Raw genomic sequence first — 12,143 nt, 5'->3', positions numbered from 1 at the left:
TGCTGGGGGCTGGCTGCCAGCCCCTGCCCCCCCCCCCCACCAGTGGCAGCTTGGGCAGGGACACCTCCAGGTTCAGCTCCCTTGTTTGCTGGTCTTTCCTGCTCTTCTTGTAGGCTTTGGGGAGCAGCTGGGTACAGGTCTTACAGCAAAGCCTGTTTGTGACAGTGAGAAAAGCCCCAGAGCTTCTGCACCAGCCCCACTGGTCAGGGGTGATGTCCAGGGTGGGCTTGCATGCAAAGAGGGACCAAGTTCCTGCGCCATGCTGCCTGCCTCCTCCATCAGCACGTATCCTGTGTGAACATCCTCAGAGAGAGGGGATAAATCTGTTGCTGTGCTTGCCATGAATGCTATTCCTAGCTTCACTGGGACATAAATCACGTCACTGCTGCTGCCTAAATGGTTAAAAGCCTTCTCCAGAGCTCGCTGCCTGCAGCGAGGGTCAGGCACTGCTGATGCTGTCACACAGGAGGACATCAGCCCGCATCCATGGGCCTGGCACCCCCCTGCCCTCTGCTGAATAGGGCAGGATGCAGGCATCCAGGGTGCTCAGCATCCTTCTCCAGCTCCCACAGCATGCATCCAGGACAGGGTGCTGAGCAGCTCCTGGTGAGGTTGTGCTCAGCCAGCACAGCCCCGCTGCTGTGATTTAATTTGCCTGCAATGCTTAGAAGCATCAGCAAAGTGAGATGCAAAGGTTGGGGGGTGGAGAGGCTAATTTTATGCTCCATTAAAATCTCAGCTTACAACAGAGTGAGGTCAGGAGCGGTGTCACCTGATGGATTATGGACAGAGGAGAGCTTACAGCAGAGCAGCCCATCCTCAGCACCCTGCGGGGCTGGGGCACAAGTTACTGCTGTGGAAAGGAGCCCAGCACGGCCCAGTCCCAGGTCAGCCTCTCACCAGGGCTCGATTCCACACTGCAGCCCTGCCCGGAGGTCAGCCCCTTGCATGTGCCCACCAGGGGATGGCAGGGACGAGCTCACTGGAGCTGCTGCTGCTTTTAATGCACGTTCTTAATTACACAGATTAAAAGTGAATGGATTTTAATTGGATGCAAATGGTGACATGGGGAAAGCTCAAGAAGAAGAAAGGATTGTGCACCAGAGCATGGAGACCAGGGCCTGGTTTGACGTGGAGACCATATGAAAAGCATCAAGACCCCTGTCCTGCTCCAATCCCCATCAGGCTGTGGGATGCAGCATTTTGGAGACTGCTGTGCCTGGACCAGACCCCTGGCTCTGATGGGACTGCACAGCACCAGCGGAGCAGCAGCCCTGGCATGCAGCATGCCCACTGATGCATGCTCCCATGTGTACAGCTCACGTTGACAGACACCTTCCTGCAGACACAGCCCTGGCTCTCTGCTGCAGCTGCACACTTGCTGCTGTGGGGCGTGCTGCAGAATGCCTTGGCCCAGTGGTCTTTATCCTGCAATGGGCAGGGACGTGGCCCTGCTTTGCTGTGGATTGATGCTGTGCTGGAGACAGCACTGCTGCTTCACGCCTTCCCATGAAGGTGCTTTACAAATTGCTTGCCATGCTCCTTGTTCAATTAACCACATGGCATGTTAATGCTTTGATCCTAGCTCATGTTCAGGAGGTACCAGTTACCGCTTTATTACACCAAGAAAAACCTATTTTCCTCCCTGGGAAGGGGTGGTTTTAGCCGGTGCCCATGGCCATGGTGCTGTGCATCCTGTGCTGCTGTGGAACAGGGGCTCGGGCCATGGTGATTCCTGCACCGACGCGCTTCTCACCTGCAGCTCGACGCCGTAGCCAGTGTAGACGGTGACGTTGTAGGTGCACTCCAGGTAGCTGTGCTGGGGCAGCGGTGGGTAGTCTGTGGAGTCGATGTAGCCCTCGGGGTCGTGGAAGCTCATGCTGCAGAGGACTGGGGGGAATGTGAATCAGGGATTGCGCTGGGGAATGGCTCACCCAGCAGCTCCCTCCTGCACCCAAACCCCAGCACCCAGGTCCCTGCTCCAGCACCAGCACCACCTAAGTGCAGTCCCACAACCCCAGGGAATGCTGCTGATGCCACACACAGGGATGCTCCCTGTTCACTCCTGGAACCCCTGCCCTGACCCCCATCCCCATGCAGGCAGCACAGCTTACCCGGGGTGGGCTCTGTGGTGATGACGGTGGTGGTGATGATGGTGGATGTGGTGGTTTCTTGGCTCTCCTCTGCCGTGTGCACCTCTGTCTCTGAGCTCTCAGTCTGGTTACCAGCATCCCGGGTGGGAGCCACGGTGGGAGCGCTGCCGGCATCACCGGTGCTGTCAGTGAGGTGCCACGGTGCTGTCGGTGGCAGGGTGGACGGGGAGATCTGCAGCACAGGGCGGCTGGTGGTGGCCCGGCCCCCCCAGGGCAGCTCGGTGGGGCCCTGCTCGGTGTCCCCATCCCCGGCTGCTGCCCGCGGCTCCTGGGAGGCAGTGGGGAGCCTGGGGTGCATGGGGCTGGCCGGGGAGGCAGCCCTGGGGGACCCCGGCGGGGCAGCCTTGGGCCTCGGGTGCTTCCTCGCTGCATTTGGGTGCTTCGGAGCGGGCGGCTTTTTCTTAACAGGGAGCGTCTGTTTCACAGCAGCATCCGGGGCCGTGGTGGGCGCTGCCAGCGCGGGGCCCTGCACCAGCGGCGCCGGCTCCTCCGCTGCCGGCTCGGTGCCGTCCTCCAGGGCCGGCAGCAGGTTGAGGGCAGTGGCGTGCCCCAGCTCCCTGGCTCCGGCTGAACCCATGGCGTGTCCCTGCTCCCCGGCTCCATGGGCTGTCTTCTCCACCAGCTCAGCCGCGGCGAGAGGGTCCGGGCTGGCAGGGAGCAGCGCTGCTCCCGAGACGCTGTCTGCAAAACACATGGGGGAAAAGTGGGATTTGGGCAATTCCAGGTATGGAATTCTAACTCGGAATCAGCCCCCCGGGAGCTGCGGCTGACTGAGCCCTGGGGCTCTCCCAAATGGGCGTATTATGGGAGCACAGTAATGAGCCTGCACTGATTCCCTGGAAGCTGGGTTTCTGCTGGAACTCGGTGGCCTCCTCTCACTGCTTCAGAGCTGCTCTGTGATCTCTTTATGCAGAGGTCACTTGCTCGGGGAGGTTCACTCACTCCTGCTGAGTTTGTTGCTGTGGCTCGGTCTCTATGAAAAGCTTTTATTTCTGCGTTTGCCATCAGCAAATGTGGCCATTTCAAAGCACCAGCTCAGGACGCAGCCCTGTCCTGCTGCCCGGCGCGGAGCAGCCACCGCTTAACCAGCTTCCTCCTGCCTCCCGCAGCGAAGCACCTCCCGCTTCGGCAAAGCCTCTCCTTGGGCTGCCGCTGACCTTTTGTGCCAGGCAAAGCAAGGCGTGGGGAAGAAAGAGCAACCAAAGGCACCGCCGCCGCGTCGCTGGGAGCTTAATTGCGTGAAGCACAGATTTATTCCCCACCAGTGGGGCTGGCGGGGCTGCGGTCGCGGTGTAAAATAAACTGTGAGCGGGGCTGCGGCTGCAGGGAGCTCCAAGAGGCTCCGAGTCAACGTTTTCCATGGAAACAGCAGTTGCCAGGGAAGGAACGAAACGCTCGGCAATTAAGGACCGTAATTCCAGCCCCCTCAGCTCCACAGGGAGGGCTTGGAGTCCCCACATTGCGGGTCTGTGTCCTCGGGGAGGGTGGGAGCCTGGATGGGTATTGGGAGGGGGGGGTCATAGAATCATAGGATAATACAATCCCAGCCTGGTTTGGGTTGAAGGGACCTTAAAGCTCCTCCAGCCCAAACCCCTGCCACGGGCAGGGACCCCTTCCACTGGAGCAGCTTGCTCCAAGCCCCTGTGTCCAACCTGGCCTTGAGTCACAGGTACTGCAAACAAAGGCCCAACACTTGAGTGAAATGTAGCTCGATTGTTTTGCATTTCAGACTCTGGACCAGAACGGAAAGGGAGAACAGAGCCTTGGGATGGAAAACCTGAAACACAGGGACCCTGCTGTGGACGCAGCTCCCCGCTGTCCCGCCACCGTTCACATCACCCTGTGATTTTTGCGCCTTTCAACTGCTGCTGCCTTAGCTCTGCCCGAGTGCTGATCCTGCAGCCTTGGGGTGCTGCTTCCTGCAGAGCTGCGCTCTCACTGGACCTGGTTTGCAAGCACAGTGCCCATCTCTGCATCGTCTGGATGTGCAGCATCAGGTGCATCACAGGACCCAGGCTCATACACCATAAGGTGACAGTGCTCACCCAGGGACCCTGGCACTGTCACCTCCATGTGTGCCAGGGACAAAAGAGACCCACAGTGGCCCTTGAATGTGCCGGGGGTCCCTGTCCTTTACAGCCAAGCAGCTATCCTTGCTGCAGTTGTACCGGGGAGCCCCTGCACATGATGCTGTTGGGACACCAGGGCTGTGCTGCCCCGAGGCACCGTGTCCTGCTGCCAGCCACAGACCCACAGGAGAACCCATCCCGGATACCAGCCTCTCCCAGCATGTTTCCCATGACTTAAAACATTAATTCTTTAATTAGCCTTGGTTTCGTAAATTCATTAACTGATTCCCTCAGCACATTAGGAGGCATTTCACACACATCGTCTGCAACCACTGCCTTGTGCTGGCTCTGAATAATCTCCCCTGGCTCCCTGGGGAGGTTGGTGCTTCTGTGTCCCCACAGAGGCTGCTGCTGGGGCAGCCCAGCAGCTCCTGCACCTTCCACTCGTGTCTGAGTGTGTCTGCTTCCCTCTTCATGCTGCTCCTTGGCTAGGCCTGGCCTCCATGGGCATCCTGCTGTGGGCTGATGGGGGGAATCGGTCCCCAGGGCAGCGCCAGCATCAGCTCTCCATCCCTGAGAGCAGGGTTCTTCTGTGCTTTAGGCTTCCTTTCCCAGCCTGGGCCTGGAATGGGCTCTGCCACTGCTGCTGGCCTCCTCCAAACCACTGGTTTTGGTGCTCTGAAGCAAAACAGTTTCTCCATAGGGGAGAAGATGGGGCTGTCAGACAAGGAGGAGGTGGCACAGCCCCGGGAGATGAGAGGAGGGTGGGACACGGTGGGACACAGGCTCACAGTGGGACAGGCAGGAACCCAGGGCACTAAAGCCGGTGTGTTACCAGGAACAGGGAACCAGCATCCCCAGGTTATTTCCCATGTGAACTCTAATTCTTTATGGATGTTGCCGTTAAACCATATTTTATGCTTGCAGAAAGTTGACTAATTTCTTATTAGATCCTTTGCCAGGATGCATTTAAATGATTCTGTCCTTAACAAAGCATGAAATAAAACACTCTGTGTAGCGACTCTCTAATGAGATACTTAACATGCTTTAGTTTGTAAAGGGCAAATGTGTATTTCAGGGAAGCTTAGAACAGCGTAGCCAGGCTGGAGTGGGGTGGTAGAGGCGGAGCGGGGGGGCCGGCATCGAGGATTAATAAGGGCATATTGCACATTACCAGAAAGAGGAGTGATGAATGATCTGCGCTCCAGATTGCATCGCCACCCCCGAGCCAGGGCTGCGCTCCAGCGTGTCCCCACGGCAGGCACCGCCAGCCCTGCTGCTGCATCCGGCTGCTGCCATCCCTGATGCCACCCCTGGTGCCTCCGTGCTGCCTCATGGGCCCCTCCACGGGCATGCAGAGCCCATGATGGGGCTGTCACTGACTGCAGAGGTGGATTCCCCTGCCCATAGCATCCCCAGGTGAGCAGGGCTTTAGGGAAAGCAGAGAGCAGGAGAAGCAGAACCAAGTATCCTCATCCTTAAGGGAGGTTCCATAATGGCGTTAGGATAAGGGTGGGCTTTGGTAAGATGCTTTCCATACTGATATGAATGCAAAGAGCACCTCCAAGGACTACGGGTCACGTCTGACCTTGCTCTCATCTGCTAAACCAGCTCTGGAGGAAGTGAATGCTATCAAGATGTCCAAGGGGTTTATCTTGTATCACGATCAGGAGCACTCTGCAGGCGGTTTGGGGCTGGAAAGGCTCCTCTAAACCCATGAAAGCCTCCACGGCCCCTGGGCACAGCACTGGGCACCGAGCTCTGCGCCCCGGCATTGGCACGAGCGACTGCTCCTGCGGGACAGGACAGAAACGTCCGGGATGGTGTGGAGCACAAGTGACCTTAATAGGAAATGACAGCTCCTCTTCAGGTCTATTCTGGGATCTGCCTGGATACCGGAGTGCAAACAGCGCGGAAGGAAGCTCAGCTCGGGGAGGACACCTCCAACCAGCTCGCACTCCCCCACGCTTTATACTTAGCGCCGTCGGAAGCGCTCGCTCCTCTGCAGGGTGCGGGTGGGAGCGGGCGGCTGCTCCCGGGCTCCCAGCGGGAGCGCAGCCCCGATCCATGGGGACAGGGCGATGGCAGGGCCCGCAGGGGCAGCGCGGGGGGCAGCACTGAGCAGGGCACCAGCCACCTTGCAGCGCCCTCAGCTGCCCACGGAGGGGCCCTGGCACAAAAAGCATCCTTAAATATCCAGATATGAACACGAATGGCACTTTGGAACTTGGCATCGGAGTGAGAAAAACTAACCAGCTCACCAGTCCCTGCAGTCCTCCTGCCCACACAAAGAACACCTGCTTCTTCTGACAATACTTTGTCAGGTGCAAACAGCCTTTCCTTTCTGCCATCCAGGATAGTTTTCTCTTGCTCTTTGGAAGAAGTTTGTTTTCCTGCTATTCAGAATTAACTCTGAGTAAATTCTGATCATCATACTAGCTTGTTTCCCATGATCTGTGAGCACACAGGGGCAGATTTCAGGTTGTGGCCTGGAATTTGCCATGAACAGCCCCAGAGCACACCAAGTCCCCACATCCCTTCCCTGGGCGACGCTGCGCAACCACATCACTTCCATGAGAGGCTCAGCACTGGGCCCCATGGTGCAGGGATCCACCTGCCCATGAATTCCCAATCCCCAGATCTCCACCCCTATAAGAACCGGTGCCCGGGGCACCCCCTTCCCAGCTGGGGAGACAGGACTGCATCCCAGCAACTTGTGCTGCTCCAGAGGTGCCGAGGCTGGAGAGAGCCGGGCAAATCTGATTGCTGCCGGTATCGCAGCCAGAGGGGCTTAGAGGCATTAGGGAACTGCAAATGCTTGATAAAAGGATGATGAAATAATCATAACACGCTCATTTTGCTGCTGTGCTCCTGAAAGAGCTAAACCGTGAGTAGCTGTATCGCCAGGTTCCCATTACTAACAGCGATGCTATCGCTGCCGTGCACGTTCCCAGCTGCCCGAGGACGGTGGCTTGATTGCTCGAGCTCAGTAGTCACTGTCCGGAAGGTTTCAGTGATCTGATTATAGCAGAAGCCCTGAGAAGCTTATAGAGATGCTATTAATGGTGGTGTTCAGCCCCTGTGCTCTGCTGTGTCATGGGCTTAGGAGGATTGAAGCTGTGCTGGGACTGGTTAATCCTGCCTGGAGCTGCTTCTGCCACAGACATCTCGCCTGAACCCTCACTGTGAGCTGGGACTGATCCCGACCCCCCCAGCACCACAGCCACTGCACCCCAAAACCCTTGCTATAAGGAACAAGTCCCATTTAAGGGGCTATGGGAGCAGCTGGCCCCACTCTGCAATAAAGCCAGGCCCAGGTAGACAAGCTTGGCTTGTCCATCGGGTTTCCCATGGGCAAGGTTGCAGCTCAGTCTGCTCTGCAGGAGCTGGGAGACTTTCCCAAAGCCAGGGGATGGTGCCGAGGAGCTGTGCTATGTGCTAGACCCTGTGCCCACCTGGGCACTGCCATGGGGATGTGCTGGCAGCAGGGATGCACTGCAGCGCCTGGATCAGTGATGACCCTGAGGACCATGAGCCCTTGTCCAGCTGCAAGGTCAGGAGGGGCTGTATGGGGTGGGTGCCTGGGAATGGCACATGGCTGCCTTGGTATGGAAGCCCCTGCCCAGGGGTGCTGTCTGCAGGCAGAGCTACCCCTGCAAGCCATCTGGGGATAGGCAGCAGGCTTTCCTTTAGAAGGATGCTGCCTTGATTCATTGGCAGGGTATAGCTCCATTTTTTACTGCATTCCCTGCATTGAGCGAGGCCCTGGGAAGGGTGAGATGGATGGCACAGCAGGGAGCGAGGAGAGGGGCCTGAGCAGAGCAATGAACCCCCACAGATGGTCCATCTCTGCCTTGTGTCATCCCCATTGGCAGGTGAAATGGGGCAATCAATGGCCATAATGAGCACAACAGCCTCTGTGTGCTGCTGGTTCAGTGAGGGATGTGCTTCGAGCAGAGGTTCCATCCATTCCTGGGCTTGGGTGAGTGAAATGCTGAGTCTGGGCAGCTCTGGTAATGGGATGGAGCTGGATGAGTCCTGAGGAGCTGGCCTCATCTCCCCCCTGCACCAGGGCTCTGCACATTGCAGCCGCTCACCAAAGCCATTGCTGCAGCTGCACCGATTCTGCAGCTAACAATGGGGCCCAGCAGCCTCTGCTGCAGCCCACGCTGTTGGGATGCTGCAGCCACTTCCATTAGGCCAATTCTGTCTTCCCCGAGGTAGAGATTTCCCTTATCTCCTGGAAGCCTGTGGCACAGCAGCAGTGTCCGGTCAGGAGAGCTCCAGGTAGGGCCATGCAATGCTCCTGCCCTCTATCCACCCTCTATCCATCCTCTGCTCACTGTGGCAGCTCAGGAAGGCGCAACCTGATAATACTGAATCCAAGGCTTCCTTCTGTGGGTTCATATGGGGCTGATCCTGATCCGAGATAAAAGAGGGGTGTCGAGGCTGGTTTCTGATTCACTCCTGTGTTGGAGGAGGGCTGCAGGGTGGGAAGGTGCAGCAGCTCTCCCAGGAGCTCTGTCCCATGTGGATCTCCATCACAACCCGTGCAGATTGCACTGCTGGGGAGGAAAACGCAGAGGGTTTGGGGTAAAACAAGGATGGGGAAGAAAGCAGGTTGGGATCGTCAAAACACGCGTGTGATGGATTGGAAATGCTTTGGGTTGCTTTCAGGTTTTAAACCATTTCTGCCTTAAATCTTGAAGCGCCGCAAAACCTGAATCAAAACAGTTTTCCATTCCCAAATGTCAAAACAGACCGGTGCAGCCTCGATGGCTGCCTGGCTCCAAACAGGGGGGTGGAAACCTGCTCTTCCCTGTGGATGCCATCTCAGCAAATCAAGCTTTTCCACTGGGAAAAGAAAGTTTTCCTGGAGCAGTTTCCCTGGCAGCTCAGCCTATGGGCACGCAGAATAGCAGCAATCTGGTCATCAGTGAGGCAGCCCCTGGGAGCGCAGATAAGAGCAGCCAGGGCAGCATCTGCCCATTGCACTGGGTGTTTCTGAGCTGCTCTCCTGCTTTGTGCCACCAGCACTGGTGAGGCTGGAGCGGAAGGCTTGTGGATGGGTTTGTACAGATGTTCTTATTGGAGTCGCAGGGAATAGGAGAGAGTTCTATGGTGCATGGTGCAAGGGCTGCAAGAGCAGTGCTGGTTCCCCAGGTCCTGCTGGGGGACAGGGGGTGACAGCCTGGGGGTGAAGAGAGCCCCAAGGTCCCAATGCTTGGCCCTGCTCACTGGGAAGATGTGGATATCACATCTTCAAGGGCAGTAAGAGAGCTCTGCAGTGATTCCAGGGCTTGTGCAAAGCAGGCAGCTCTTGATACACGCTGGGGTGCATGGGGTGCTGCAGTGGATGGAGCTGGGCAGCCTGTCCTCACCTCAGCTGGACCAAAGTGGTTAATAGGCAGATAATTCAGAAGAAGGGAGATGCTCAGGAGAAAAGTGCAGCAGAGGTCAAGGAGCTGCAGGACCTGAGCTGCAGGTCCCTGCCTCCTGTTCCTGGTACCTGTACATCCCTCCTGTGCAGCCCCAAGTGCTGCATCTTCAGCATGGTTGCAATTGGCATCTCTCCTATGGTTCCATCCTGCCCTGTGCCGAGGCTGGGGACCCAGCTGGGTGCTGGGACTCCCAGGGCAGGATGGGGTCAGGGGCTTTGCCTTCCCTTTCGTGCATCTCCTAACGCCACAGAGGCTCCTGTGGCTCGGGGGAGCTGCTGAACTGCTTTAAAATGCTGTTGAATTGGCCGTGTGCAGGGGTTTATTTATGCCCCCAGGACTGTGGTCTGAATATTTCATTTTAAAATCTACATCTTGTGTCACTAGCACTGCTCAAATAAGGTTGCCATGGAAACCGCTCATGTATGGGCATGGATGCTGGCAGCGGTGCCCGGCCTGAGGAGCTGTGCCCAGCGAGGACCAGGCTCTCCTCCCGGCCAGCAGACAGGGGCAATACTCATAGAATCCCAGACTGCTTTAGGATGAAGGGACCTTAAAGCTCATCCAGCTCCAGGGTGACACCCACCTGCCAGGGATGGGGCAGCCACAGCCTCTCTGGGCACCCTGTGCCAGCGCCTCAGCACCCTCACAGCAAAGAGCTTCTGCCTCAGAGCTCATCTCAGTCTCCCCTCTGGCAGGTTAAAGCCGTTCCCCTTGTCCCAAGCCCCTCTCCAGGTTTCCTGCAGCCCCTTTAGGCACTGGAGCTGCTCTCAGGTCTCCCCAGGACGCAGCAGAGGGGCAGGATCCCCTCCCTGCCCTGCTGCTCACGTGCTGGGGGTGCAGCCCAGCACACGGGGGGGTTCTGGGCTCCCAGTGCTCACTGATGGGTCATGGGAGCTTCTTGTCAACACTGTTCTGACAAGTCGAAGCTCTTTTCAAATCCCCTTTTAGTGGCAAATCCATTTCGCCTGTGCCCGACTCCTCACTCGGGAGCAAGGATGCTGCCAGGAATATGGGAATTAAACTTGGAAACCTCTCCCCGCCATGCTCCAGAGGAGCTCATAACTGCTCTAACGATCCACAGCGGCCTGACACATGCCTGGAGATTGCACACTTCTCCGAGCTCCGAGGAAAATGGATTTTCCTCCCCTGTGCTGCTTCGTGGAGCTGCAATCAATGAGACTCGGGCTCTCGGGCATTTGTTCTGGCCACGCCAGCTCCATGTGGGCACCTGCAGCCTTGGGGGGATGTAGTGATGCTCTGGAGCATGTGTCCCCATGTGCCCTGAGCACCAGCACCTGGCAGCCATCCCACCCCAACACATCCCTGGGCATGAGCCCAAAGGGTTGCAAGCAGCAGCTAATGAGGAAGAGGACTTAAAGAGGCTGATCCAATTATGGAGGAATCAAGAGAGTCACTGTGTGGAAGCGATAGGACCTGTTGTGTGCTGCCCGGCCCCATGGCTGCTGCCCGGCCCCATGGCTGCTGCCCGGCCCCATGGCTGCTGCCCGGCCCCATGGCTGCTGCCTCCCCAGCTGACGGGGTGATTCTTTACACTGATATCCCCACAGGGACACCGGGGCTGGTGGGGACCACAGAGCAGGGGAGTAAAGCCATTAGAGAGCGCGGTGCTTTGATGCAGGTGGGGATTTGAGTTCACTGCAGCTTTTTACAGTATCTAATATAAGCAAGCCATGGTCTGTGCTTTGTCATGGGCAGATGGGCCTGTCTGAAGTGAATTAACGGGGTGGCTTTGAGAAGTAACTCATTTTTTTGGAAAGCTGAGCCTTGCTGAGGTGCCAATAGAAAGTTTCCTGTGGAGTTTTCCAGTCTTCCTGGTAACTGCCTGATGCCAGACCTCTGATGCATCCCCAGCCTGGATCCAGCCAGCACCAAACACGGACACCCCAGGGCAGGGGAGACCTGCTATGCTCCTGCTCCATCCCAACCTCTGCTGCCGTGCCCCTGCTCTGGAGGGCTTCATCACAAGGAAGGAGGAGTGAAGGCAAGTGGATCCTGTGGCTCTCCTGGGCTCCATGATGGGGATGCTTCTTCCTCAGGGTCCCCCGGCAGGAGGAAATGGAGTATTTTGGCAGCTTTTCAGGATACAAATTGCACCGGGGGAAGACAAGCTCCATCTTTCTCAACCAATCATCCAGCCTAGTTGTCTATATCAGGGTATAAAATGAAATGGGTTCCTAAAAAGGGAGTATATTTAGCTGCAGAAAGCCCATTCCAGGCAGCTATCTGAGAGTAAGATAATGAATCTCCCATCACTGTTAAGACGCAGCAGAGCAGATCTTGAGCAGCGAGTGCTGCAGTTAACTCCTTGGGAGCAGGTCAGCTCTGCGGAATGCAGCTTGTGCTCTGCTCTGTGCCACAGGGCTCCTGACAGCTCCTGTCCTGGCTGGAGGGATGGAGGGGATGCGGGAGCCTGGCAGGGATGCAGGAGCCCTGGAAGGGAGCATCCACTGGATTCAGCT

At 57.3% G+C, this 12,143-nt stretch overlaps 1 protein-coding gene across 2 annotated transcripts in view; it reads right to left on the bottom strand.

Moving 5' to 3' along the window:
• SEZ6L (seizure related 6 homolog like) overlaps nucleotides 1–12,143 on the bottom strand; it is a 35,373-nt gene that overhangs the window by 10,862 nt on the left and 12,368 nt on the right. For both annotated transcript variants that reach the window (XM_062615858.1, XM_062615868.1), the window contains exons 2-3: nucleotides 2,115–2,834; nucleotides 1,757–1,890 (exon numbers count right to left, since the gene is read on the bottom strand). In XM_062615858.1, coding sequence (XP_062471842.1) covers nucleotides 1,757–1,890; nucleotides 2,115–2,834 — 854 coding nt within the window. The remainder of the gene's footprint in view (nucleotides 1–1,756; nucleotides 1,891–2,114; nucleotides 2,835–12,143) is intronic.

The sequence above is a fragment of the Pezoporus occidentalis genome, unplaced genomic scaffold (assembly GCF_034315485.1).
Source record: "Pezoporus occidentalis ecotype Australia unplaced genomic scaffold, CSIRO_AGI_Poc_V1 ctg102, whole genome shotgun sequence".
In the NCBI taxonomy this organism is placed as follows: Eukaryota; Metazoa; Chordata; class Aves; order Psittaciformes; family Psittacidae; genus Pezoporus; species Pezoporus occidentalis.
Note: the sequence above shows the minus strand (reverse complement) of the source record. Positions and strands in the feature narration are given on the sequence as shown.